General features: G+C 41.8%; 3 protein-coding genes across 3 annotated transcripts in view; 2 read left to right on the top strand and 1 right to left on the bottom strand.

The window, feature by feature from the left end:
• ABAT (4-aminobutyrate aminotransferase) overlaps positions 1-3,448 on the top strand; it is a 133,118-nt gene extending 129,670 nt beyond the window's left edge. The window contains exon 16 of the mRNA XM_073362483.1: positions 1,000-3,448. Within this exon, the coding sequence (XP_073218584.1) occupies positions 1,000-1,121 (122 nt within the window). The 3' untranslated portion in view covers positions 1,122-3,448. The remainder of the gene's footprint in view (positions 1-999) is intronic.
• Positions 3,251-9,481, bottom strand: TMEM186 (transmembrane protein 186). Its single transcript, XM_073362485.2, has 2 exons — positions 9,245-9,481; positions 3,251-8,582 (listed from the first exon to the last, which is right to left on the bottom strand). The coding sequence occupies exons 1-2, from the start codon at positions 9,464-9,466 to the stop codon at positions 7,848-7,850; spliced, it is 957 nt and encodes a 318-aa protein (XP_073218586.2). The 5' UTR covers positions 9,467-9,481; the 3' UTR covers positions 3,251-7,847.
• Positions 9,373-23,829, top strand: PMM2 (phosphomannomutase 2). The gene is made up of 8 exons (XM_073362487.2): positions 9,373-9,542; positions 13,180-13,291; positions 14,803-14,879; positions 15,848-15,939; positions 17,151-17,250; positions 18,396-18,471; positions 20,734-20,849; positions 22,943-23,829. Exons 1-8 carry the CDS (start codon positions 9,474-9,476, stop codon positions 23,045-23,047), a joined length of 747 nt encoding a protein of 248 aa, XP_073218588.1. The 5' UTR covers positions 9,373-9,473; the 3' UTR covers positions 23,048-23,829.
• Positions 23,830-27,827: the final 3,998 nt, after the last annotated feature.

The raw sequence follows: 27,827 nt of genomic DNA, 5'->3' as shown, positions 1-27,827 counted from the left end.
AAAGATTAATCTTTAGTTCCTGGAGACTGCAGAATAATCCTGGAGGGTTGGCAACCCTATCCCTGTCACATACTCCCTCTCTCTCCCACACCCTCACAAACATTTCAGTTGAAAAGCAGCTGGCAATGCCCATGGAACAATGGGTTTGAGAAACTTGCATCAAGTGACACTGTACCTGCCCCATGAGGCATTGCAAGCCCTTCCCAAAGCACCCTGCAGCCAGTTGCACAGTGGGATAGCTACTCATAGTGCACTGCTCTCTGCGTTGATGCAAGAGTTGCTAGTGTGGGTGCACTCTGCCAAAACAAGGAGTATAGTGTGGACATGCAGTAGTGGTTTAATTAAAGCGGTTTAGTTAAAGCACCATAATTTTGTCAACAAAATTCTGTAGTGTAGACATGGCCGCAGCTGAGCAACAGAGATTTTAGCAGTACTGCAGCCTTTGATTGGGAGAATGGATAAATTGTTTCAGAATCAGGAGAATACTTTACATTTAAAAAAAAAATTTAGTACGGATTCAATGATTGGCCAGTCCCTTTGGATGGTTACTCTTGACCTTCTGTACTTAACAGTGTATTAAATACAAAAACATCACACCAAAGATGAAAACTAGCAAACATCTTGTACTGTGATGTAGGCTGTGACTGTGTTAAGAGTATTAATGCTCGCTTTCAGTCTTTGTCACTGCCTGAGCATCAGTCTCTTTGTGATACTATTTGGCCTCCCTTGTCACTGCTAGGACTACTTCCCGCATTTCAAACATCTGGTGAGAAGCATCAAACTGCTACCGTGCTGCTTATGTTTGTTGTTGTGTCAGGTGATCAGCTCCAGGCCCCTTTGCACCACTGAAACCCCATTTATGGCTTTACATGGGTCTGCAGTGCTGTGGAGAAGCTTGTATTGGCCCTCTGCACTGGGATGAACTTCATCCTGAAAGAATGGTATGTGCTGTGTATCCTACAAAGTGGGAAGTCACTAAGGTACATCTTATTGCCTTAGGTGTTGTCCTGGGAGGCTGTGGTGACAGATCGATCCGTTTCCGCCCAACTCTGATCTTCAAGGATCACCACGCGCACCTCTTTCTGAACGTCTTCAGTGACATCTTAGCAGACTTCAAGTAAACACACACTTTCTTATACTGAACAGTCCAGTCCTCTAAGATAACGAAATTAATTTACTTAATTGAGATAGATATATATATATATATATTCACTTACAGGACAAAATGTGAATTCATAAAATGAAGCTGTTGGTTTTTTTCCCATGCTTACCAGCAAGTCCAGCTGCTTTAAACTGAAACTCTGGATGCTCATAGAGCTTTGGAGTTTCACAGATCCCTAGCAAGTGCATCTAAAATGCCTGTGCTCTGAGCAGTGTGTTTGCAGGGGATATTGCACTTGTTGGGTGCTAGATTGCCCTCCGTTTTCAGCCTTGGGTCAGAGCAGGAAACAAGGAATAACTCTACAGACATGCACTGCCTTGCATATTTGATTATTTAAACACAACACAATAATATCTATATTTTCATAGGTAAATGCTGTAACTTTCCTTTCTCCGCTTTGTGTCCAGAGGAAGCAGCAGGTCTTGTGAGTGTGGGGTAGAAGCTTAGGAGATGTCTGCCAGGCAGAAAGTGCCACTGTCTGACAGTGACTGGGAGGAGAGAACAGATGTTTCAAAGCAAGCTCTGCTTTCCAGCACTGCCAAGTACAGTATTTCAGAGAATCACTTCCAGCTGTGGTCCCATAAATACAAACACACCATCTGCCATACCAGACTGGACCAAGGGACCATCAGATCTGCCTTCGACATATACCTAGTTCTTTAGAGGCATTGATGCATCTGGCCAGTTGAGTAGTACATGGAAGTGAGCGGGGGGGAATAATTCCTTTCTGGCCCTTGATTAGTTATTCCTAATGTATAAAGTGAGACTTGTGCACACAAAACTGTACCCAAATTGCTGAAGCTTAGGAAATAAAATGAAGCATGTACTGCAGCCTTATTTTAGCAATCTAAAATGCGTTGGGCTGCAGGATTATTTAACCTGCTTGCCCATAATATGCAGCCATTGATTTAGCAAAATTTCTAATTCAAGGTATTTTGCAAAACCACAGATGCATTGTTTTGTACCAAGCCATTACTTGACATCAGATCTGTTGTGATGGAGTCCTTACCAAGTGCACAGCTCTAATGCAAAATAATTCTATTGTTTTAGTAGATTTCTTCTCTCACGCTTAGGGTCCTTTAGAAAATCACAGGATCTATAAATGTCAGTGGTCTGTTAATCTGTTCACTATCAGACAGTTGTTTTGGGGTATCTCCTTTATATATGCCTTTCCTCTGTCCAGTAGAAAGAATATTTTCATGAAGCTGATTTGCTAAGCTAGTGCTGTTATGTATTTCCTTTCTCTTCACTAAGGAACGTTTGAATTTTGACTGAATAATGACTGAACGTCATTCAGGGTGAAAAATATTTTGAACTGACTTGTGAATTTTTCATGTCCTGAGCCAATAAATAAGAATTAAAAATTAAATTCAGTGGAAGCACTTAAATATTTAGGTTGAGACCTGCTCAGCAGCATAGGAGATTTAGACACAAGTTCTGATAATTTCAATGAAAGATATGTCTAAGTCTTCTGGTCTGTTTTGAAAACCGTAATATTTCTGCCTAAGAAGTAACTTTCATAATTACTGCCAACTAGCAACCAAGGAAATTCACTTCTGCTAATTTAAAAATAAGGAGATCCATGTAAGCCTGTCTGTGCTACACACCGGAACTCTGAAACTCATTGGTCAGAGTTTTCATAGTGTAGACAGGGCTTTTGACTGTTAGTTTTCTGATGATTATCTGTAAAAGTTCATAGTTAGGGAACTAGCCAGCAAAAGTCAGGATAAAACTTGGAATTATATGTAGATTACAAAAGACTAGATGAAGGGTTGGTAAATAACTGTACAGTGAAACCTCATTGTCATCCCAATCCTAGCAGATATAATACTATCAAGCAGAAAGTCAAACTAAAAAATTCCTCATTTGACAACATTTTGGTAATTAGTTCATTCAACATATCAGTCAGTAGATTTTAGTAAACGTCTTTAGCAAATCTTGTACTTTTACAGAATCAAAGTTCCAGTAATGAAGTCTTATCACATCCTCACTTTTATTATAAATACTCTTGGTGTTTTTTATAACTCTTACTGACACTCAGTAACTGTATAAAATTGTGCAAAATGTATGTTGTTCAGATTATGTTAGAAAACATACACAGAGAGCACTGCAGCCTAAGCATAATAAAGTAATATTGTTTACAGCATATTGTGGACCGTGCCAAATGTTTAAACAAAAATACCTAACTGCACTTCATGATGTAACTGGTAGCAATGTACACAAATCCATGAAATAAGTAAGTTTCCGGTGTAATCAGTATTATTAAATAAAATATTTATAATTGAACTCCTCCAGTAGCACTTTTTATTGTTAGAGATACACTTTTTAAATAAAAATATACAATCAAATGTTATGCTCACTATATAGTTCTGTATTTGTATATACTCTTTGGAGGATAGTCCACCATACACATAGTCCACTCTTGTCAGGTGATACCTCCGGCTGCATTAGTATTTAAGCCAAGAGGAATCACAAGCCAACCGACTGCTTTGTCATTTCCTCTTGCTTTACTGCACTAGCGTTGAGTTCAGCCAAGCCATAGGAATGATGTGAACTCCCCCTACTGGCTCTGCATTAGTAGACTGCAAATCAGGGTTGGTCTGAGTTATGTGTTTAAATGGTGGTGATTTTCCCTCTGCAACACACACACATGAAGTGAGCTGTAGCTCATGAAAGCTTATGCTCAAATAAATTGGTTAGTCTCTAAGGTGCCACAAGTACTGCTTTTCTTTTTACACACACAAAAATGAGCCAAGGACGAGGTGTGGAAACAACCCTGAAAATTATAGCTAATTCTTCCAAGGCAAGTGAACACTGAGAACTAAATTATTTGCCAATTGTCCTAGGTTTGCTACATGAAGTAAAAATGCTGTAAGAAAAGTCTTCAGCACTTCCAGAACAACTCAACATTTGTAGGTTTTTCTTGAATTTGTGATAGAAATGTTAATGTTATCCAGCAGACTTTTCATGTACAGGTCTTTGATTGATATTCAGCACTGAGTGAGCACCATCCAGATGACTATCATTTCATTCTCTGAATCAGTAGTTTTCTCAACATCAGTTGATTAAGTTTCACAACACGCCAGCGAGGTAGGTGTACTTATGGGTGTTGAGGGTGCATTTTAAAAAAAACTAAGTAATTATCCATTTCATAGATGGGGATAGTTCAGACCTCAATGTTCACAGTATTATCAGTGAGCAGAATCCTGCCCTGTTCAGCACAGTGGAGGGAGCAGACATACTCCCTGCAAAATTCTACTATGAACTTTACCCAGTCATAGCAGGATTTCACAGGACAGGTTTGAAGGTGCCCTGGGAAATGCTCTTTGTTGCTCCTACAAGCAGAAGCAAAGTGCACTTTGTGCACACCATGCTGCTGTGACTGCAGCATGTAATCCATTTGATTGGGGTAGGGTTACACCTCCATCCCTTAAGGTATGTCTTAACACTTCAAGATGGGAGTGTAATTCCCAGCTTGAGGATACATAACTGTGCTAGCTCTGATCTAACTAATGCATTAAAAACAGTGTGTAGCTGTGGCAGCAGGAGCTGGTAGCTGTCCCAAGTATGTGCCTAGCATCTCAGACAGGTATGTACGTCGGGTTGCTAGCCCCTCTCACCCCTTGTGCCTCCATGGCTGTGTTCTATTTTTAGTGTGCTAGCTCAATAATAGCTAGTACAGAGATGCCTTCTTAAGCTGAGACTCAAACCACCACCCCAAAGTGCATACATATCCTTAGGAACATGGCAATCTCACATTGGCTGGCCTTTCAGCGTAGCACTCATAAGGTCCTACCTTGCTGCTTGTTCCCTAATCCTTATCTTTCTTCCTCTACTCTTGCATACCAGTGCAGCAGAGAGGATTTTGCATTAACGTGCTGTATGTTTTTAGGAATTATTTGACTCTAGGCAAAACATTTGACACTCAGTTGTAAATCTGTCGCAGAAATCAGTAATACTAGAATAATTGAGAGCAGCTAAGTAATGAGAAATGGAACCTCCAAAGATGTTAAAAGGTGGAATGAACTCTGAGCTAATGCTTGTGATCACCTATGTTCTTCTTGAACATTTCCATTTATGATGCCTTAGTGACCTCCTTTGGCAGCTGCTCTGTAATTGCTCTTATCTGACAGGTTAGGTTTAGATAAGGATACTTTGTGCTTCTTAGACCACGATTTCTTGTAGAACTTTATTTGGTCAATTTCAAGTGTTTTTGTACTGAGTAATCTATCTTATCCCACCAGCCATCCTCTCCCTTTACTAATTCAATTATTTTAATGTGAAAAGGATAAAATTGCAGGATCAGGCCCTTCATTAATATACAATGAAATTTATTATAGGTATAAAGTCCATACAGGGCCACACAGAGGATTTGAGGGCCTGGGGCAAAATCTAAAACTGAGGCTCCCCACCCTTCCAAACAGATTACCACAGAGGGGAGGGGGTTGGAGAGTGAGCCCACCCCATACTCACCCCAGGATAAGGCTCACCTCGTGTCCCAGGCTCACTGGGCCAAATTTCAGTGCGTGATGTTGCAATCTGATACAACAGTTTGCAACACCACTAGGTTTGGTGGCCCTCTCAAACAGGACTCCTGGGCAAACTGCCCCTTTTTCCCCACCATGGGTTTCCCTGAGTCCATGTTTTCTCCATGTCCAGGCCTGCTTCTCATTATGGAGTAAATCTTGATCCTGATTTCCAGCTCACTGGTAAGGACATCTTTGGGGAGGTAAGGACTACTCTCCACCCAGGCCATGGAGCAGTAAAGCTGCTGTCCTCGGTGGGGGGGGGGGGGTCAGGGGGGAAGGGGAGTACAGAATTTGAATAGTGATTCTTCCAGCCTCTCCAGGTGCGCATAGCAGTGGGGGCAGCTATATGCCTCTGTGAGACTGCCAAAAGCGAACACAAACACAGATACTGATGGTGTGTAACCAGAGCATTCCATATCTGGAGAGGCACTGGGCAGGATTTACTCCTATGAACTTTCATAATACTATGTAAAGTGGTGCAACTTTAATCAAACAGCTCCCACTATACCATATGGTTTGCTTGTGTTGACGTTTGTAATTTTTCACATGACAGTAATAAAGGTAGCCATTACATTGTCATTAAAATACATACTGTGCTTTATAAATCTGCTTAATTACCTGTCATTCCGTATCAGTAAGCAACACAACTGAAGTCTTAACACTTTATACAGTGCAACTTTGGGTTTTTTTAAATTTGTGATAAGTACAGTCCATACCACACACAGCAAAAAAGCAAATGTATTCTAACTGCAGTCTGGTCAGTGGAAGGATATTTTGAACTGATGTGCTATTTAGCTCCTGTGTGGGCACTGTTGCTGTCGAAAGATCCCAATCAGTGATGACATGAAGTTGTGCATGCACCCACTTTTTATAAAATTTCAGCCCAATTCAAATATTTCCATGATTCTTTGTTTTAATGTTAATCTTTTAAAAATAACCATTCCCCTGCTGTTTTTGCAACCCAAATATTACAATGCTATGCCTAAGAAAATGAAATTGACAGTTTCAGTTGGTTAAATTGAAAAAGAAAATCCAAACAGAGCATAAGCACTGAAAAATAAATGCTTAAAATTCTTTGTTTCAATAACCTAAGACATTGTCTATAGACCAGGGTAAGAAAATGTTTTTTAAACTTGGACAGGAACCTGATGGTGTGTCTGTAAATAGTACTACTGTAACATACTTCTCTTCAGAATTTTTGACCCTTTTCATTATGTACACAATTTAAAATGCTTTACTGTGGCTCTTGAGACACTGTCCAGCTACTTCGTGCTTTCATATAGTTGAAGTAGATATTCTCTTGCAACATATTTTTCTCCAAGCAATACTTAGAGCCTTGTGAAGATCATCCAAGCACTGAACCCACAAGCTACAGATGAAAGATGGACAAAGTTCACTCTGGATTCCATTAACACCTTTTGATCTGACAGAACAACTGTTACAGAAAAAAGTGAGTGGCAAACTTTCCAGTTGGTGCCAGCCCAGAAGACAAGAGAGCGAGCAAGCAATTCCACCTTACTCCCATGACAATATCTTTGAAAATCCCTGTACCAGGATACAGTTTTAATAACTTATTAATTTTTCATGTTAATATAAATAAGACTTGCCTGATCAAAATTTTATATAAATTGGAAGTGCAGTCTCACAAGAGACTAAAAATGGCACTGTGGGCTGCTATGTTATATCTATGATAGCAAATTACATTTGTTCAGTTTTACCAATAAATGTTTTTTTTAACTGCCATTCTACAGTCTGAAAGCCACACTGAGAGAAAGACGCAAAAAAACCACCACCACCACACTCAACTGCAACTGCAGATTAAGGTGAAACAATTTTAAAGATTTCAACTGTGTAAGTTACCATCAGACATGAATATTAAACTATATTTCTTTACATAATGGTTGTGTGTGATGAGATTCCCCTTTCATCTGTACAGGAACTTCTGTCTAGTGGGTTGCTACATCATTGTATCCCCTTTATACAAACATGGGTGTGCATGTTAGCTCATAAAGGATTTGTATGGAAAAAGTCTGGAAATATTCCATATTTGAGTGCTTACAAATCTATTAAGCTATGAATTCAGCATGAAGAGCAATGGAAAAACATTAAACAAGCTAGACGCTTGGAAAATGTTGGTCATTGCATCTAATGAGTCACTAAAATCCTCCAAATATTTGGGCAAACCTCTGTTTATCCACAATATGGCCAAACGTTAGGGTAAAATATAAAACCTGTGTGCTATTGTGCTGTTTAAACTGGAGCAGTACTTCATTTTTAGCATCTCCAGTGTCACTCAACATCATTACAGTTTCAATTGGACAATAAATTTCTTTCTTTCTTCCCCAAAATGTTAAGTGTGCCACTTTTACAATGGTGCCAGCTTCATTTAAGTACATCAGTCCAATCATTCGTCTGAGAAAATAACTTATACCATACAGCATTGCAGAAGCAAAGCAAGCAGTGGCAGTGACATACAACAGAAAATCCTGAGAAACTTGTTCCTGCAGATAGAGGTGATAGACAGGAGGGAGGATGACTATGGTTATACCAGTCTGTAGCAACTTCATTCTTGAAAATATTCTACAATATTTAATTCCTGGAAACTTGTAGACCAGTTTGAACTGTTCTTTGTTCTCAATCATAGACTTTTCTAAGACTCTGTTGGTGGGGGTTAAGCTGCCAGCACATCTGTGCAGTGCCAGCCCTGTCCCAGGATAAAAATTAGCACTGTCAGGTTGCCATCTCTGTGGCTGTAAGAACATATGGGTCCCAAAGCTACGGGGTAGGCACATGTCTTCTCTTTTCCACAATCTTGGTGAAAGCTCCCTTGGTAGAGATCTCCCAAAGGAAGGTAGCAAGTGGAGTCGAGTCCTGGTTTTGAAGATTCCAGCCTAAAAGAAAACATTCCCATACCACACCATTAAATCTTTCAATACTGGCATTACACAACACTTGCAGCTCTTATAATATCTGTCTCTGTAGCAGCTTGAGGACCATCAGGGTGTAGCCGTTACACTCCTACTGTGTTCTAAGCGAACTGGTGAAGCCTGTGTTTGTGTTGAGACACTTACTCAGGCGCAGGTTGCAGTCTGAGGCCCGTGTACGCAGCACGGAAGAGGCAGAATTCCTTGCTCCAGAGGCGTAGAGCGGCCCAGGAGCAGCCGCATCACGGCGCATACAGGCGAAAGGGCCCGGGAGCGCCCAACAGCCTCGCTTTAGGGCAGCAAGGGGACCGGCACCGGCCCTCGGCGAAACGTCATGGGGGCTGTCCAGGCGCTAGGTACCGCCACCTCCCCGGCGTGTCTGCCGGCAAAGGGCTTCCCCCCGCGGCGCCTCGCCGACCGCGCCTTCCCCCCGCGCCGTTGAGGGCGGCCTGGCCCGCTCGTCCCCCACCCCAGCCCAGCCCAGCTACTGCTGGGACCGGCCCTCGAGAGGCGGAGTATTAGCGCTGTGCGCCATGTACAGCGCCTAGCACGCCTGCGAATACCGCCGGGGCCCGGCCTACGAGCGGGCGCTGGGCCGCATCCCCCAGCGCCAGTCCCCGGCCTCTTACCATCTCGACGCGTAGGGAGGTGAAGCTACGCGGCCGCACACTGCGCCTGCGCCGCCACGAGTGTCGCGGCCCGGCGCGGTGCACTGTGGGGGGGAGCGGGGGGGGGGGGGCGCTGCGGGCGCCTTTCGGTGGAGCGTTTGGGTTCCCGGCATCCCCCGCGGCGGAGTCGCGCAGAGCCGGAAGCGAGTGCAGCGCCCGGCTGGCCGGACTGAGCCACGTCATCCGCAGTATGGCGGCGCCGGGCAGCAGCGTCCTGTGCCTCTTCGATGTGGACGGGACCCTGACCGCCCCCAGGCAGGTGAGCCGGCGGGGGTGTCCCTGGGGCTTTCGGACCTGGAGCGGGCCCTGGAGTGGGTCGGGGGGTCATATATGGGAGGCTTTGGGGCTGGGCGTCACATGGAGGAACGTGTGGGAGTTTATGGGGTTGCGGGTGGGTTGTGGGGGTATAGGGCTGGGGTGGCCTGTGGGCTGATATGGGGATGTGTGGGAGGGTGTGGGGGTTGGGGAGGGCTGTGGGGGGCATAGGGTAGGGGCTGTGGGGGGCTATAGGCCTCGGGTGGGTTGATATGAGGATGTGTGGGAGTTTATGGGGTTGGGGTGGGTTGTGGGCAGATATGGGGATGTGTGGGAGGTTGTTGATGGTGAGTTGTGGGGGGGGGTAGAGGGTTGGGGTGGGCTATATGGGGATGTGTGGGAGTTTATGGGGTTGGGATGGGTTGTGGGCAGATATGGGGATGTGTGGGAGGTTGTTGATGGTGAGTTGTGGGGGGGGGGTAGAGGGTTGGGGTGGGCTATATGGGGATGTGTGGGAGTTTATGGGGTTGGGATGGGTTGTGGGGGGGTATAGGCCTCGGGTGGGCTGATATGGGGATGTGTGGGAGTTTATGGGGTTGGGGTGGGTTGTGGGATGTGTGGGAGGTTGTTGACGGTGGGTTCTGGGGGGGTATAGGGTTGGGGTGGGCTGTGGTGTTACATGGCGGATGAATGGGAGGTTATGGAGTATAGGGTAGAAGGACCTGGGCAGGTGATTATTAGGGGAGTCTCTGGCTGGACTGGGAGCCTGGGGAGGTTATTGGGGAGAGGGGTGTGGTTTGGGCAGGGTTATCGGTGATACTGTCTGCCAGACCCATCAGGTCTGACTCCAAAATATGCAATTGACAAACCCTGAGAGTTACACTATCAAAGACCTAGAAAATAGTAGTTTCCAGTCCCACCAAAGATTTAGCACCTACAATTTCCCTCCTGTACTAATATTCCATGCATCACTTTTACACCAATAGGGGGCCCCTGTGTTACAGTCATGTTCTTTTCATGCTTTGTTTGCCATGTGGATGGAAGATGGTAATGTCGCTTGTAGTATTCTGGCTTGTCAACACCGTGTGTCAGTGACTTATGATTAGAACTGTGCAAAAAACTGATTTCTCCACTCTGTCAACTCAACTGGCCACGCTGAAAAATTGGAGAGGAAAATAGTTTCAGGTCGATGTGGGATGAACATTTTTTGAACTTTTCAGTTAACCAAAGTGTTAAAAAAAAAAAAAATTAGTTTGGGTCACGCTAAATATTTCATTCTGTTTTAGAGCTTTTTGAAACTTTTTAAAATTAAAACTGAAGTAAACTTCAGAAAAAAACTCATTTCAAGTACTGAAAAAATCAAAACTTTTTTAAAAAGTTTTTTGGAATGAAACTGTTCTGCACATTTGTCATGGCTTTGCATTAATTTTTGGTTGACCCAAATCTGTATTCTTCAGCAAAAATAGGTTTTGGCTGAAAATATTCACACAAGCGGCACGTGTGATAGATTTAAAATTTTTATTAACGCAAATGTTAAAGTTATACAATACATAGATTGAGAAACGTGTCTGTATATCTGGGTATAGTGCTTAGATTATCCACACATACAAAGTTAGTTTTTAAAAGTTTTACATATGATACATAGAGTACATAATCAGCAATATCCCAAATTTAGATTTAACAATACAATTTAGATATTAGAATTTGAATTCTTGGGTACATCACTCATGAAAAGTTGTACAAAGATTTGGTTGTGGAAAGCAAAATATATCAATGAGTGGGGATTGTCTCTCAGTAATTGAGAATTAGGTTCGTTGTCCATTTAGAAAATACATACTACACTACAAAAATCTCTTGTTGCTGTGACATTCTGATCACCAGTTCTGTCCCATGTGCAAACTCTGAAAGAGTAGCCACCCAGAAACTTAGGGCTTTGTGACTACTACTCTGTGTTGCTATTTTTAATGATGAGCCCTGTCCATTCTGATTGCAGTAATTTTTTGGTAACAATTTAGGTGACTTTTGAGACTGGAGACTTGGATTAAGACAAATGCCACATGATATTATAGTGCATACTGCTAAATGGGAGACTGCTTGACAAGTTCACGCGAGGCCTTTGTCTGGTAAACTGTACAGTAGTCCTGAAAGGATAGGAACCAGTACACTGAGGGTGGGAGTGGCAGAGGAGGTGTTATATAATGCAAGCTTAAAGTACCCATTGCTGCCCCATGGGATGAGTTCAGTATGTGGGCAAGGAAGAAAATATAAGTTCTGGGTTATAACTTTTTTATAATATTCCTGATTATTAGGATTCAGCTTTAAGAAGCATGTTTTGTTGTCAGCTCCAATGTTTAACTGTCACAGGAGCTTCTTTCCTTAATTATTCCAAAACCTCTGCTAGCAATAACCATATTACACTGGGGGATGGATTTTGTTGAACAGACACTAATATATCTCACTTTGAGATTCAGAAAAATAAATAGAGGTGCAGCTCAGGTTTTTTCCCCGGGGGGCTGGAATATTTATTTTCTATTGATTTAGAAGTAACATACAAGGTTTAGGAAATGAATAATTATATAGTCATATGCACTGAGTTTAAGTCAAACTGAGATTTCTTGTAACAAGATTTTTTTGTAACAGCTTCAAAATAAAAATCATATTACTTTTGAATATTTTATATATTCAGTGTAACTATAATTGAAAAAGTGGATGACATTTTCAACTGTTTTTCAGTTTATTTACTTTGTACCTTTGACAATACTTCGCATATAGCCAGTTTTGTTGTTTCTTTTGTTTTGCACGAGTCTCTCTCACAGTAACAGAAGAGACATCTTAAAAGAAAGTTGTTATAAAGCCACAAAAATTTAGCAAGGACACTTGTGGGCAGTTGTCTGGCCTGAAACTAATTTAACTCATTTTTAAAAATTCATTAGATTTAAGATGATGATGTACCTTCGTATTATTTTACTGTCTTTTGTTCTGTTTTTAGGAGTAACTTTGTCTCAATAAATAATAGCTGGCTGGCTGGAATGAGAGTTGGCTGACTGAAGCTCAATGAATTAAAAATGGAGATAATGCCAGTAATTTGAAGGAAATGCCTACTGTTCCATCTTGAGAGAGTTGCGGGTGCACATAATGTTGTTGGCTTGCAGTTTAGGGGAGGGAGCTTTTGGATTCTCAGTTTTTCTTGGTTTCAGGAAGCAGCAGTGCCCATAAGTGCCATTTTTTAACCTATGAGTTTAGTGTGGTGATTGTAAGCCATTTATTTGAATATGGACGTTGTCATACTTGCCTCTGACTTCCAAACTGGGTGGGGGGGATTAGTTCAGTCTATGTGGAGGCTGACCTAGAAGACACCTCAGAAGCCAGTGCAGTTTTTTGACTTTTTAGCAATAGGGAACACACTGCATTAGTGAGCCAAATGCTGTAGTGGCTTCCTTCTTATTTAAGGCATTTTTACCTTATAGGAAGATTTTCTCATAGGCATTTTTGAAAAGCTCTCATATTGTTTCTTAAAGCCCAACACAATTTAGTTCCCAGTGACCTTTTTCCCACTGCACTGTTGTATCTACGGTCAACTGGTATCTCAAACTAAAAGTACCTAGACTACCTAAAAATTGTAAACTCTTCTTTTAATGTAGAAAATCACAGCAGAAATGGCAGAATTTCTGCAGAAGCTGCGGAAGAAGGTGAGAGTTGGACTTGTAGGTGGTTCAGACTTGGACAAAATTCAAGAGCAGCTGGGAGACGATGGTAAGAAAAGAGGATGATGCAATCCCAGTTGAAACGAATTGCTTATGAGATAGTCCTGATGCGTAAATACAAACTCTTTCTCCTGGAGTTGTTCATTAAATGCAAGCTTCCTTATTCCTTGTTCTGAGTATCAGTTTCTCTGTGTTTATTATACCACATCAATTTCATGAAATGTTAGTTATTTACTGTCCCACTCAGAACCTGCTCAGGTTAGAATATGACAATTGCTGAATTTTATACCCTATGTGGACACCTACCAGCTGCATTAAAAGTCCTATCTAGTACCTATGCTTTTGGGTAGGATGATTTTATATCTTAAAGATCTTGAAATTTTTTCTTAAGGGATTGCGACTCAGAGTGAAGTACTGACTCCACACTACCATTGTAGTAAGATATATTTTAACATCTTTATAAAATGGAGGTGTGCATATCTCACTACATATGTTGTTAAGCTATCTAATGTGTTCATCCATGCAGGAGCTGGTTTTATTAGATGGTGGCTCTGAAAAGAAAATCTGGTTCTTTTCCTTTTCAACTCTATGTAATATTTTTAATGTGAAAGATCAATAGTAATAGCCTTCCGTAATTCACAAATCTGCAAGCCCAGAACATGCCACAAACATGTTACCTAACCGTGGCCTGTAAGTGGCCTCCAGGAAGTCATCTTGTCCTACGCTAGCAAGATCCTGATACCCTGAAATAATCTCCAGCAGTGTTACAACTGCTGCAAATGTTCAGGTCAGGATGTGATTTCACAGCTTTTCTTGAAACAGAATATTCTGTTCCACAGCTGGTCTGATAGTGGTCTTCAGCCTATTCCTGCAAAATTCATTTGAATCCAAATGCTGAATTTTCGTTTCAGCAGCAGTATCGCACAGCTTGTAGTGAAATAAATAGTACAGTACGTTTTCCTATTGCAACATAGTTAATGGCTCAGAACAAGCTGCTTGGATTTACCATTTTGTAACCATATATTTTCATCTTCTAATACTACTAACATATTTCAGAGGAGACTCAATACTCCTATAATTCAGTGTAAACACACACACACACACAAATCTTAATAAGGCAGAGTTGCATTAAAAACATCACTCTCAAATAGGTAAACTTTCCTTTGTCCCCTTATCAGTTTAATCAATCAGTTTAAACAATCACCAGATTGTTGTTCCAAGGTTTTGCAATACTTACTGGATCCAGGACAGTTTACAATAATAAAGTACAAAGAAATGTGCTAAGGATGGAGTCAGATCCTTAACACTAAATGTATGTAACTTAACTACAAGCTCTTCACATGATGTTAGTCTCCCAGTGACTTCCAAAGGAGGAACAAATACAGAGGAGTTGCAGGATTAGGTCCTTGGAGTCTCTCACCGGACATTACAAGTGTGTAACTTTTGTGCTTAATATTCTAAAAACTACCGTATTTTGACCTGAAAGGGTTTACATATTATAAAGTATGAGGGAAGGCAAATTAAAGTAGACGCTGCAGCATTTTTTTGTTTGTATTTTAGTGGTTGAAAAATTTGACTACGTCTTTCCAGAAAATGGTCTCGTGTCATACAAAGACGGGGAATTTTTGTGCAAGCAGGTATGTATGCAGTTTTAGTGATCATTTTTTAACAAAGTCTGAAATTATTTTATATGTTGTCTTTTATTTGTATAATTGACGCTTCATCTTGCTCCTTGTAGACTGACACGAGGTATGGGGCCAGATCCTTACCTCAGACCTCCTGTTTTGTGCTGCTCAAAACCTGGTAGATTTGGCTAGGTGAGAATTTTTCCAGCATGGGATATTCTTGAGTGACATCTCTCCGAGCCTCTGGCATAGGGATCATGGCTGGAGCCCTCTAGTGATCCCAAGCTCATGGAATTTCCATGGCAATTGGGCCTCATTTAGAGTACCCTTGAGGCTACTCTGAATTATATCTGATCCCTGACAGGCCTGAGAATTGAGAAACTGGAAGGTGGCTTTCATCTTTTTTCCTTCCCCACCCTCCAAATGAGTGGAGTGTACCCTGGCTGCTACTTAAGATCTAGCTCCTAGAGTGAACTCTTGATTGATTAGTGTATTTTATACTAAGATTTAATATTAAATACTAGTGTATTTTATACAAGAAATACTGTAAGTGGATGAGAAAATACTGTTGATTAAATCTAATATTGTGATAATCTTCAGTTACTCAATCTAGCTATTGCAGAATGGAAAATAAAATAGCTCAGGGCCCAGACTGAAATCTAAGACAGTGGTATCCCACACTGTACTAGCCACTGTCTGCCCCTTTCCATTCAATCCTGCATTTTCTAACCCACAGTTTGAACTAGGGGCTTAGAGGATCACAGGGAGAGGTAGTCAGTTGCCCAGCACAGCAGTATATGATTAAGGTAGAGAATGGGAGCCTTACCATACCGCACACATACTAACTGAAAATCACTTATCTAAGACATGTTTTTCTGCGATCTGCTATACAGGAATATCCCAAACCTGTGTTGTCAGTTAGCTACTTTCAGAACCCTGAATTCTGGACCTATAGCTGACAGGTCTTTTTGTACGTTTAGAGCATTCAAAGCCATCTGGGTGAGGACCTGCTCCAAGATCTAATCAACTATTGTCTGAGTTACATTGCAAAGATTAAACTGCCAAAGAAAAGGTAGGTATATGCACATGCACATCTTAGGGGAGAGGGTATTCCCGCTTTTGGGATGTTGAGCATCAATAGGGAAGACAATGTCCAGTCCAGTTAGAGCTGGATGGTTTGTGTTTGAGGGCACCCTGTATAATTGAGATAGATATATATTATTGTTCCAGCAATCCCATACATAGGAAGACAAGCTCTGCTATTGGAGCAGGTGAAGAAGGATCAAAAGAAAAGATTGTCCAGAGTTGCTGGCCAGGGAACAGGGAATTACTTATTCCCCATAGAACAAATTACTCCATAAAAATCTAGAAAGACAGAACATTGGGTGCTGATTGGGATACCTCCTATTTTCATTTCCCAGGAAGGGAAAATTAAACTTAATGTAAAAGGAATTTCTTGATGCAGCTGGAATTCAAAGGCATTATTGCTTCCATAAATTATAAGTTTGCAAGTTTTCTTCTAAAATTTGAGACCAATTGCCCTGCACCGTATTTGGGAATGCAACTGCTGGAGATGCTGAGCTAGATCTTTTGCTCCATACAGCTGGGACAGGGAGAGTGAAAGATAGGTTTAAGCTACCCTTGCAGCTCCCCAATATTGGGGCTGGCTAAGAACTGTCCTAAGGTTGCTTTCAGTTCTGTCCAGCCACAGCTGAGCTGATCCAGCAACTAAGGAGTGATTATTAGAGTGAAGGGGTGCTTCTGGCATGCATCCTTTTCAATGGGAGTGTCTTCTATACCAGAGATCAACAGGGGTAGTATAAGATGGCTAAAAGAGCTCTGCACTCATCAAAGATTCCTCCACGCCAGGGGAATTGAATCCTGCTGGGTTTCTAGCTGCTTACACAGAGGAAGAGGAATGGGGCTGATCATCTGACCCACAAGGTCTTGAGCACTTACAACTGTTTTTATCAACAATGTGCAAGATACGTAGTAATCATGTTTACTCTGACATCCTAAGCAAATTTCTACTTGGGTAATTACATTTTGCAATTTGAAATGAAAACTTGCGTGTTTTCCTCAGCTATCACTAATGTAATGGGCAAACACAGTTCCTTTAAACTGTAATATTTTCATCACATAATGCCATTTTTGGAGATCTCAGTAACAGAGCAAAAGTTCTTGAGATTCAGCTTCAGCAATCTGATCATCGCTGTGTTTGCCTTTCAGACATACGTGGACTTGCCTCCATTTTCAGCAGTGACAGTTGACTCTCTTTTTCAGGGGTACTTTTATTGAGTTCCGAAATGGGATGCTGAATGTCTGCCCTGTTGGGAGAAGCTGCAGCCAGGAAGAGCGAATTGAGTTCTATGAATTTGATAAAGTGAGTCAATTTTTAAAATGGGTTACATCTCTTACTCCTCACTGTTCTAAAGGACACTGTCACGGTCAAATTATATTTTCAAAAACTCCCCTTCCTGTGTTTAACACCTTTCTCCCTGCTGTTGGTTGAGTTTCATTGTTCAAACTGCAGGAAATGTAAAAAGCAGATTAGGTGATCTCGCTTTCTCTTTCTGGTGCTCTAGCACAATGCTGTTGTGAGGTGTTTCCAATCCTATAAATCTCCCTTCCTTCTTACCCTGCATCAGTCCTCCCAGAAACCCCTCGTCTGTCAGTGTGTCTTGGGTTTTGTATAGCACCAATCACTGTAGTAGCTTTATGTTCTTTGAAAATTAATGAAAATACTCTTTTTTTCCTATTACCTTCTCTAATGCTTTTTAAACAAAACCTAAACTTGAGGCTTAAACTACTCAGCATTAGCCATCTTTAAAATGCAGTTACATTTACCAAGGCAGAGATGGTTTTGTGCCTAAAAGCGTAAGACTGGGAATTGAGAAATCTGGGTTCTGTTTCCTACATTGTCTCAGACTTCTTTTGTGACGTTGGACAGGTCACCAAGACCCAAGATTTCCAATGATGTCTCTAAGTTAGAGTACCTCAGTTACTGGCTGCCTAACTTTTAGAAAACTAGGCTTGATTTTCAGTGTGTCTCAGGCCCAAAAGTGTGAGGCGCCCAAAAGTGTGAGGCATCCAAAATTAGAGACCACCTTTGAAAATTTGTTCTTAACCTCTCAGTGCCTCAGTTTCCCCTTGTATTACACCCTTGCTGTGAAATTGAGCTTTTCAGCAAGGGTATAATACACCATTCATTAATTTTTAATTCATTAGTATGTAGAATATGTGGAGCTCCTCAGACGGAAGTGAAAAATAACATGGTATAGGTCAAATTCTGTTTGCATTCACTGTACACTTGTGTAATGTCATAGTAGCCCCATGGAGATACTCCAGACTACATTGGTGTATGCTGAGCAGAACTTAGCTCTGTAAGACTAATACTGCACCATTGCATCCATGGACTTGGGAGCAGCTAGCTAGAACCACAGTTCCCTGCTTACTATTGCCTTTTCTGATACTGATTACTAAATAAAAATCACTTAACTGATGCGTCTTTGTTTTTGTTTTTAACAGAGGGAACATATAAGAGAGAAATTTGTAGCTGATTTACAAAGAGAATTTGCAGGAAAAGGCCTCACATTTTCTATAGGTATCACATCTTTTAAAAAAAGAATTTCATTTAAAAAAAATCATGCCCTCTTGCCAGATTGCTCATGCTGTATGACTCAGTGGCCAGGGTGGGGATGGCTGCTGCCATTTTGTATATGAAGTCTTTCATTAGGTCCTTTGTGGTAGAAGACACCACAACAAAAGGAAAACTGCATCTCTTTTTGTTAGTTCATTATCTTCTGATGTCACTCATACAGTTGATTTTGCTTGATTTGTAAAAACGAATTACACATTTCTGACTAATGAGATGCTTCTTCTGCCCACCATGTACATGACAAATACTTACTGCATGAACACTGCCTCCATTACTAGCCCTTGACTTTTACTTTCAGTGGTTGTATTATTGGGGGGCGGAGGGGGGTGAGTCAGAAAGGAAATTCAAGAGGAGAAACAAGATGCACAGTAATTCTGTACAGTAGGGATGTGTCTTTCTAGGCTTGTCTTTCCTATTTTTTTCCTACTGAAAATCTCTGGGCAAATTCTCCACTTTCTCTTTCATTCATAGTAGAAAGAATAAATGGTTGTCTGTCTCTACCTCTGGCAGAGTTAAACATTTGGGGCAAAATGAGTTTCAAACAGGGCTTGCCATGAACAGTCCTCTATGATGACATCCACTTGAACTGGGCAAAACATTTTTAAAATATCAAGAAAATCCTCCTGTTTGAGACTGTGTCATATTTCAGCCCAGTGTTAAGCTTGACATGATAAAAAAAAAAATCCCTTGGAAAAATACAGGTTTAGAATAAAAGTATCAACTCAGAGTTAACCATAATAGAGTGAAAAGTTTTTCTTTATAAGATCACTATCTTTAAAAGATTGACTTCCTCCTATTCGTCTATTTCAAAACTCTTATGAAATCTTACTGTGTGAACGCAGTCATGTTCAAAGAACCAGGAACTCACCCACAATGTTGTATATTCCATTAGAACATTGAGAAAAGGAGTAGGAGCGGGTCTTATGCACTCCACACAGGCTATTCAAATGGATTTGTTTGTCAGTGGCTGGAATTCTTACCTGAAAATCTTTCTTGTGTTTGAGAACGTCTCTTTCCAGAAGATGGTATGCACTGAGTCAGGTAGCTTCCTTCCCATGCTGAGGGATTATGTCAATGGACGAGTTTAATTGTATATCCAGCGTCAGACAGTCTCTGATATGTGGTGTCCCTGAAAACGGTCATTGTTTTTGTAGAGCTGGTGGGGGTTCTGGCATTGGCTCCATTCAGAATTAATTGGTTCAAAGCACAGAGTGATAACCTGACAGTCCTCATTAATACACACAAACTTAATTTACACTCATTTTCTGCTGAATTGGTTGCAAAGTTTGTGTCAGGGAGAGTTCAGACACACTTGTAGAGCTTGATTCGCACTGGGGCCTGGTCTACACTAGAAAATTAGGTTGATTTAACTACATCGGTCGGGGTGTGAAAAATCCACACCTCTGAGGGATGTAGTTAAGCTACCTAAGTCCCTGTGTAGACAGCACTACACAGAATTCTTCCATCAAGCTAGCTACTACCTCTTGGAAAGATGGATTACCTATGCCGATGGGAGAATCCCGTCTATACTGCAGCGCTGTGCTGCTGTACCGTATTAAGTGAAGGCAAGCCTGAGAAGCTTCTACAGGCTTGGAAAAAGGAGGACCGATGGAGTAAAGGCTTCACTTACCTTTTTCTCCAATGTCTGAATCTGCCAAGCCTGCCACCCTTTCTGCTGTGTAGAACAAGGGCGCGGCATGATCTGCTTTCGCTCAAAAGCAGTCACTTGAACTTTAAACATCTATTTTTAATTTTTCTGAGAGATGTTTGAATTGAAATTTGGTCCTAGTAGAACTGCATGATACCGTGGATAGGAAGAAATTCTAAACCTTTAAAACTCAGTTTAGTTTGGGACCACAAACACTAACACGCCTTAATCAAAATCCTGCGGTCTTGCATCCTGTTGCTACAGGCCAGGGTTCAGTTTGTTTGGGTGTACTAAAGATGTTTGGATTTCTTTTAAATTTAAACATCTGAATATCCTGTGTGTAGAACACTTGGTTTGGTAACCATTGTAACATCCCTGGAATGTGTTTTACACTAAAGTCTTGATGTGTTCTCTCAGCCTTAACTCCATTTCATTCATGTCTCGGACTTGTTCAGTTTCCTTTATCAGAATCTGCTTCAGTGGCGTTCAGCCTCAGTCAGCAGAGTTCCTTTTTTTCCCCTCCCCCGTTAACACTTGCCTCTTGTCTACCTTTTACTTAGGGGGGCAGATAAGCTTTGATGTATTTCCAAATGGTTGGGATAAGAGATACTGCTTAGGAATTGCTGGCAACGATGGATACAAGACTGTCTATTTCTTTGGAGATAAGACCATGCCAGTGAGTACTGCACTATTCTGCATATACATTTAGAATCCCTTTCCCAAACGGAAAGCTCCATAAGCAGGACTTTTTAATCAATTAGATTAGAGACTGAAACCACCCTATGGCTTTAATCTTTTGTCAAACATTTCTTGGACTGGCACCACCTCACGTTGCTGAACTTTTTTACCTCTATTTAATACCCTGCATTTTCTTCCTCAAAAATATTTAAGCCAATTTCTGTCTAGCCATTTGACAGAATAAAATGTCTCTCCCCCTCCCTCTAATCCACTCAGTGTAAAATATTAAAAATTCTCTAGCTCCAAGGGCCTCTGGCATGTTACACACTGAAAGCGAGTTCTTCTGCCTGGGCTCCTGCTTTACAACCTCATTAATAAGGGGGATTGGGGGTCACACTCAGAGGCTTGCTGTGTGAAAGGGGTCACCAGTACAAAAAGTTTGAGAACCATTGGATTAGACTAATTCAGCAGCACCATTGTGTCAGAACAGCTTGTGCTGTGCAGTCTCAAAACCACAAGAACTTTGTGCACAAAACAAACTCTCTTCCAAATGTACTGTTACTGAACTGTACAGCTGTGTTGTTGGAGTGATTTTAAATAAGAGTGCACAGAACAAGCTAGCTGCAGTTACCTAGCTGGTCTACAAGGTGCATCAGTGGACCCTGCTAACATGCACTAAAAGCTCCCTAGTGCACACCAGCAGGGTCCACATAGACAGTTAGGTCACACCATGAAAATAAGGACTTGCATTGGCTTCTGAAAAATCGTATGTTGGAAATACTAGTGTAACCTCTGCCTCTGTTTCCAACCCATCTTTTACAGATCAAATTGAAGGGGCATTCACATGGTTAGATTTTTAAAAACTACTTGATACTAAATCTATTGTGGACACTCACAGGGGAATATGAAGGAGTAAGGCCCCTGTCCCCTTGCACAACTGTGTTGTGTAGCCGGCAGAGTGCCTGAGACATCTCCCTACCAAAATCAAATTGTGTGGGAAGACCCTGCCCCTGCACACCAGTCTTTTCACATCCCCTCCATCAGAAGGTATTAAGCATCTTTCTAGGGCTGAAGAGGATTTTTTTTTTAATAAATCAAGATGTTGAAATTAAGGGGCTTGAAAGATTAGCAATTATCTATCTGTAGCTGTGAGAGAGCCTGATTAATAAAAGGTGCTTTTCTTTAAAAAAAAAAAAAAAAAAAAATGTACAATAGTTTTTCTGTAAAATATGATAAGGAAATTACAAGATGTGGGATGATATAAAAGTTTATTAGCACAAGTTGGAAATAACATGCATAACTCAGTCATGATTTGTCACTCCTATCAACTGTACAGTAGGCATTTTACAGACAAGCTTCCTGTTTGCGGTATAAGTAAGTTACTTGTGAGTGTCCAATTGGGCCAGTAAAATCTGAAGGGCTAATCTCCCTTGTGTAGACACAGCATATGCTGACGGTTTTTATGGCAGCATAGCTGCATATACGTGGGGATTTTGTGGGCATGTTGGCACACCAACATAGCTATACCAACAAAACTTTATAGTATTAGACCTGACGTAAAGGTTTGTACCGTTTAGCTCAGGCTTTTAAAAAGTTACTTTAGTATATCTTCAATTATCCCCATCTTTGAAAGACACTGAATTTGTTAAATGGTACACTGGAGAGATTTTTCTAAGAAAATAATCAAAAGCTACTCTGAGCATATTGACCAGTAAGTGTACAGATTGAATCTACTACACCGTCTAGTCATTTGTATGTAAATCAGCTTTTACATACAAATGACTAGACAGTGGTTTAGTATTTTTTCTATTTTATACACTCTTTGGTGAGTAACAAATGGATTAAGTTACTATTGCAGTAAATAACAATTCAAATGCTGGTTAAGCCTAACCTGTGTTTGTTTATGTGCTGCACGAGCTGGCTCTCCAGAAACCTTTTCAGTGGACTGTTGCTCCATTGGAGTTTGAAAGCCATTCACATCCACCCTTTTCACAACACACACAATGTCCTTAATGCATATACACCGTGTAAGCGAGCATGCATCTGCTCTATGAAGAAGGCAATTGATTTGTTTCTCTCTCTTGTCCCCAGGGTGGAAATGATTATGAAATCTACACAGACTCCCGAACAGTAGGCCACAGTGTTACATCACCAGAGGACACAAGAAGAATCTGTGAAGAGCTCTTTTTTAAATAAATGACTTTGCTTTCCTTTAGATTTGACAGCAGCCAAACACTGAGTTGAAGAAGAAATACCAATCCCTTCAAACATGAAATATTTCACTTCTTTCCAGTGGTGTTCTTTCATAATGGTTCACAAAGAGTAAATGTCCTGTTAGTCATATGTTACTAGGGAGAATTCAATGTTGATTTGTCAAGCATAGCAACATTTGTTTAGGAACAACTCTTTCATATTTTTAATTCAGTTATGTACTGATGTCTTTTTAAAAATGAATTATCTAACTAGGATATGTAGGTTCAGCTGTTTTTTCTCTGAAGTGGTACATTGGGAAACATAATTGAAAACTCCTAGATGTTTTTGGATCAAATTTACACGACCTGATTTAACTCCTCATAGGCTAAAATTAAAATTTCACTGGCTTATTTGATTCCTAGAAATGTATGTTTTGGATTTAGATTTAGTGGACGAAGGGAGAAATGACACCAATGTGCTTTCAAAATAGGTGTAATAAACAGGGAGAGAGACTTGTCATCTTGTTTTACCTGAAAGACTGGAGAACCAATCAGTTCCATTTCCTCCTTGTAATGCCATAAACAAACATCTCTTCCCTTGGCATTTAAACCAAATATTTTTCCTCCAACCTGTTTGAGCTAAAGGTCCACCACAGCTCCCATCGTCCTCTACGGGGAACTGCAGCAAAATTACTGGTGCTTAGACGTGGATTAAATAAACCGCCAATGTACAAGGAACAGAAAGGCCCAGCAGCCTTATACCTGTATAAATTACCTTTAAAATGTCTTGCCCTTCACTGTGTTTTCCTTGCAAAGTGTAATGGTCACATCTATTACTGCAGTATAGGATAATTAAATAACTTGTCAGAACATTAATCATGCCTTGCAAACTAGTCTGTACCAAGAGAGAGATGGGTTTGTATATTTAATAACAAGTTGAAGCAGCAATTGATAGTAGCAAAGTGGAATGTTGCCTACACTGTACATTTTGGTCTAAGACCAGATCCTAGAGTGTTTGTTGCAGCACTAAACATACTATCATTTCCCTGTATAACAAATTGTTCACACTACATTTCACCCTAACAGTAACTATTTTAGATTTTGTATGAAGCTTACTATTTGTTACTGTGAGCTGAAGCCTTCAACTCACTGAGAAACAGGTTAGCTACCGAATTTTGTCTCATGCAAACAAATAAGCCTCTCTGTAAACAAAAAACACCTTGCAGACAAACCACTCAACAGGATATGACTAAAGCTGACCAAGTATTCAGAATGTGCCAGGTGGGGTTAGTTGAGTCTCAGACTAATTTCATTGGTCAAAAGGCAATGCAAGTTTTATTGAAGTCACTGGAAAGACTGCCATAGGCAGCTGCATTGAGAACACTGCAGCCCCATATTTTAATAATCTTCAGTTACTGCTGTGGTTCACGTGTCTTGTAGCAGAGTCTTGACTGGCCAGTTATGTTACAGTATTACCATTTTTTCATTGCCTTATATATGCAAATGGACCCTCATCGTAACACTCTGCAGCTTAGTGAGTGGAAATACTGCCTATTATTGCTGAAGTGACCTCGTCCTAAGAGAACTGGGCTGAATTTGTCATCTATGGCAGGGCTAGTCAATAACCAGACTGCCCGTAACTTTTGACAGACAGTAGCGTTAGTGTTTTTGTATTATGTTGTCTGGACCTTGACACAAAATAATTGAGTTTGCCTGTGTTGCTCTTTTCTCTCTTGTGTCTATTCTAGCAGCATTGCAGTCACATTGAAATTCCTTTTTTAAAAAGGAACAGCCGGGCCTATTAGTCTCACTAGCAAAGAACTAAACTCTGTTCGCCCCTCCCTTTTTGTGTGCGTGCGCGCTGCTGTTGCCAATCCCTTTTCTAGAATATGGTTTAAAAAAAACTTTAGGAAGTTCCAACCCTTCCTGTGTTTCTCAGCCCACCATTCAAGAGACTTGTCTGACACAGCCTTGGATGATGTCACATAATAAATGTGCTCTAGGGCGAGCTGTAACATGCCAAGTTTTCTTCCTTCGTAAATAAAGATTGAGCAGTGAGCGTTTTGCTATTGAGGTCAGAGTTCAAGATGTTTCATCTCTGGGGGCGCACCCCTGTGTCACCCGTGCACTTGCCCCCGCCGAATGCAAAGCAGTCTCTGCAACGCTAAAGGAGGGGAGGCGCGGCCCCACCGCCACTCGAGGCTTGCTCACATGAGCAGCAGGTACTGGAGCACTCATAAGGACAAAACATCTCAAGGAGGCAAGACTGTTCAGAGGAGCGCAGCAGCAGCGAAACTGCCATAATGATTGACAAATGTGAATGGAAGACCAAGGCGCAGTCCCAGAGGTTTCTGCTATCTTTCAGTAGAACTTTAGCTGTGGACTGAGTGCTAGTTGAATACGCTGGCCCTTTGCAGGCGGGATGGGGCTGTATCCCAGCAGATTCATAACAGGTTAAACTGCAATGCAAAACCCGCTTTGATGGTCTTTGAGTCAAACTAGGTTGTCCCTTCATCCTCGCTGCAGACGATCTAGGAAAGGCCCAGGAGGTCTTAAGGTATCAGCTGAGAGCCCTTCTGTCATCTAGCGTAGGTAGGCTGGTTTCCTCTCTGGTGGCATGAGGCTTTGGGATAGATCATAGAATCATAGAATATCAGGGTTGGAAGGGACCCCAGAAGGTCATCTAGTCCAACCCCCTGCTCGAAGCAGGACCAATTCCCAGTTAAATCATCCCAGCCAGGGCTTTGTCAAGCCTGACCTTAAAAACCTCTAAGGAAGGAGATTCTACCACCTCCCTAGGTAACGCATTCCAGTGTTTCACCACCCTCCCAGTGAAAAAGTTTTTCCTAATATCCAATCTAAACCTCTCCCACTGCAACTTGAGACCATTACTCCTCGTTCTGTCATCTGCTACCACTGAGAACAGTCTAGAGCCATCCTCTTTGGAACCCCCTTTCAGGTAGTTGAAAGCAGCTATCAAATCCCCCCTCATTCTTCTCTTCTGCAGGCTAAACAATCCCAGCTCCCTCAGCCTCTCCTCATAACTCATGTGTTCCAGACCCCTAATCATTTTTGTTGCCCTTCACTGGACTCTCTCCAATTTATCCACATCCTTCTTGAAGTGTGGGGCCCAAAACTGGACACAGTACTCCAGATGAGGCCTCACCAATGTCGAATAGAGGGGAACGATCACGTCCCTCGATCTGCTCGCTATGCCCCCTACTTATACATCCCAAAATGCCATTGGCCTTCTTGGCAACAAGGGCACACGGCTGACTTATATCCAGCTTCTCGTCCACTGTCACCCCTAGGTCCTTTTCCGCAGAACTGCTGCCTAGCCATTCGGTCCCTAGTCTGTAGCGGTGCATTGGGTTCTTCTGTCCTAAGTGCAGGACCCTGCACTTATCCTTATTGAACCTCATCAGATTTCTTTTGGCCCAATCCTCCAAATTGTCTAGGTCCTTCTGTATCCTATCCCTCCCCTCCAGCGTATCTACCACTCCTCCCAGTTTAGTATCATCCGCAAATTTGCTGAGAGTGCAATCCACACCATCCTCCAGATCATTTATGAAGATATTGAACAAAACCGGCCCCAGGACCAACCCTTGGGGCACTCCACTTGATACCGGCTGCCAACTAGACATGGAGCCATTGATCACTGGTGGGCAGCTTGTGTGATTAATAAAGAGACTTCAAGCAGGAAGCAAGGATGGGGACACAGTGTAATCCTCTCTCTCTACAGAAGGTAGTAAATGGCAGGTCTACCCTGAGAGCATTGAGTGCTCCCCTTCATCTAGCCAAATGATGGCTACAAGGCAATGTTTCTCAACCTTGGGACGCCGCTTGTCCAGGGAAAGCCCCTGGTGGACCAGGCTGGTTTGTTTACCTGCCGCGTCCGGCCGATCGCGGCTCCCACTGGCCGCGGTTTGCTGCTCCAGGCCAATGGGGGCTGCAGGAAGCGATGCGGGCTGAGGAGCAAACTGCGGCCAGCGGGAGCCGCGATCGGCTGAACTTGCGGACGCGGCAGGTAAACTGGCCCAGTCCGCCAGGGGCTTTCCCTGAACAAGCGGCGTCCCAATTCTGGGAAGCACTGCTCCAAGGAATGAACTCTTGAGGGAGAGGTGGAGGAAAGAATGGAAAGCCATTGGTTCAAAGGTGATAGGAGAGTTCCTCAGGGCACTGAGCCCCACATTAAAGTCTCACTTGGGCTATACAGGGAGAAAATAAGTTGTGTAAACCTCGCTGCCATCTGGCTGTAGTAGTGTGGGCAACCAAATGTACTCTGACTGAACCCATTGTTTCTAAATCCAACAGGCAGTCTAGGTGTGCCACATGGCCAGAAAGGATTAAGCATCCTGCAGTCTTTATGTTGTCAACCTCTTAACATATATATATGTAATCAAACAAACAGTTCCTGTCTATGCTGTATTCTGCTAATTCAGAGATCTTAACGTTTAACTGTAAATATAGTGATAGCAGCATAGTGATTAAGGCAATTGTCTTATGTTAATCGGTATAGCTAATTACCGGTGATGCTTAGGTCCTGATGCATTAGGTCCTGATCATTTTTATCTCAGATCTGCTTTATGCAAGGGAAGTTCAAATTGTAAGACTGAGATCTTCAATCCCACCTGGATCACCCTGGCTATGAATAGTGGCCTGAATGTTTGGACTAATTCTAAGAACTCTAACTCCAGCATGCACTATCTCTACTACGAAACTGATCTCAGAACTGTACTCATGTCTGTATGTATATTGATCCTTTAACCAATACTCACTCTCTC

Source organism: Lepidochelys kempii, chromosome 10 (genome assembly GCF_965140285.1).
Source record: "Lepidochelys kempii isolate rLepKem1 chromosome 10, rLepKem1.hap1, whole genome shotgun sequence".
In the NCBI taxonomy this organism is placed as follows: domain Eukaryota; kingdom Metazoa; phylum Chordata; order Testudines; family Cheloniidae; genus Lepidochelys; species Lepidochelys kempii.
The sequence above is the reverse complement of the archived record's forward strand: the minus strand, read 5'-3'. Positions and strand labels throughout refer to the sequence as shown.

What these genes read in the sequence shown, in the direction of transcription:
- TMEM186 (XM_073362485.2), bottom strand. Translation starts at nt 9,466, where the DNA reads ATGACGTGGCTCAGTCCGGCCAGCCGGGCGCTGCACTCGCTTCCGGCT. An exon ending in CCTCCCTACGCGTCGAGATG is followed by an intron (nt 8,583 to 9,244) that starts GTAAGAGGCCGG and finishes GTTTTCTTTTAG; the next exon opens with GCTGGAATCTTCAAAACCAG.
- PMM2 (XM_073362487.2), top strand. Translation starts at nt 9,474, where the DNA reads ATGGCGGCGCCGGGCAGCAGCGTCCTGTGCCTCTTCGATGTGGACGGG. An exon ending in ATTAAACTGCCAAAGAAAAG is followed by an intron (nt 15,940 to 17,150) that starts GTAGGTATATGC and finishes TCTCTTTTTCAG; the next exon opens with GGGTACTTTTATTGAGTTCC. An exon ending in AGGCCTCACATTTTCTATAG is followed by an intron (nt 18,472 to 20,733) that starts GTATCACATCTT and finishes CCTTTTACTTAG; the next exon opens with GGGGGCAGATAAGCTTTGAT.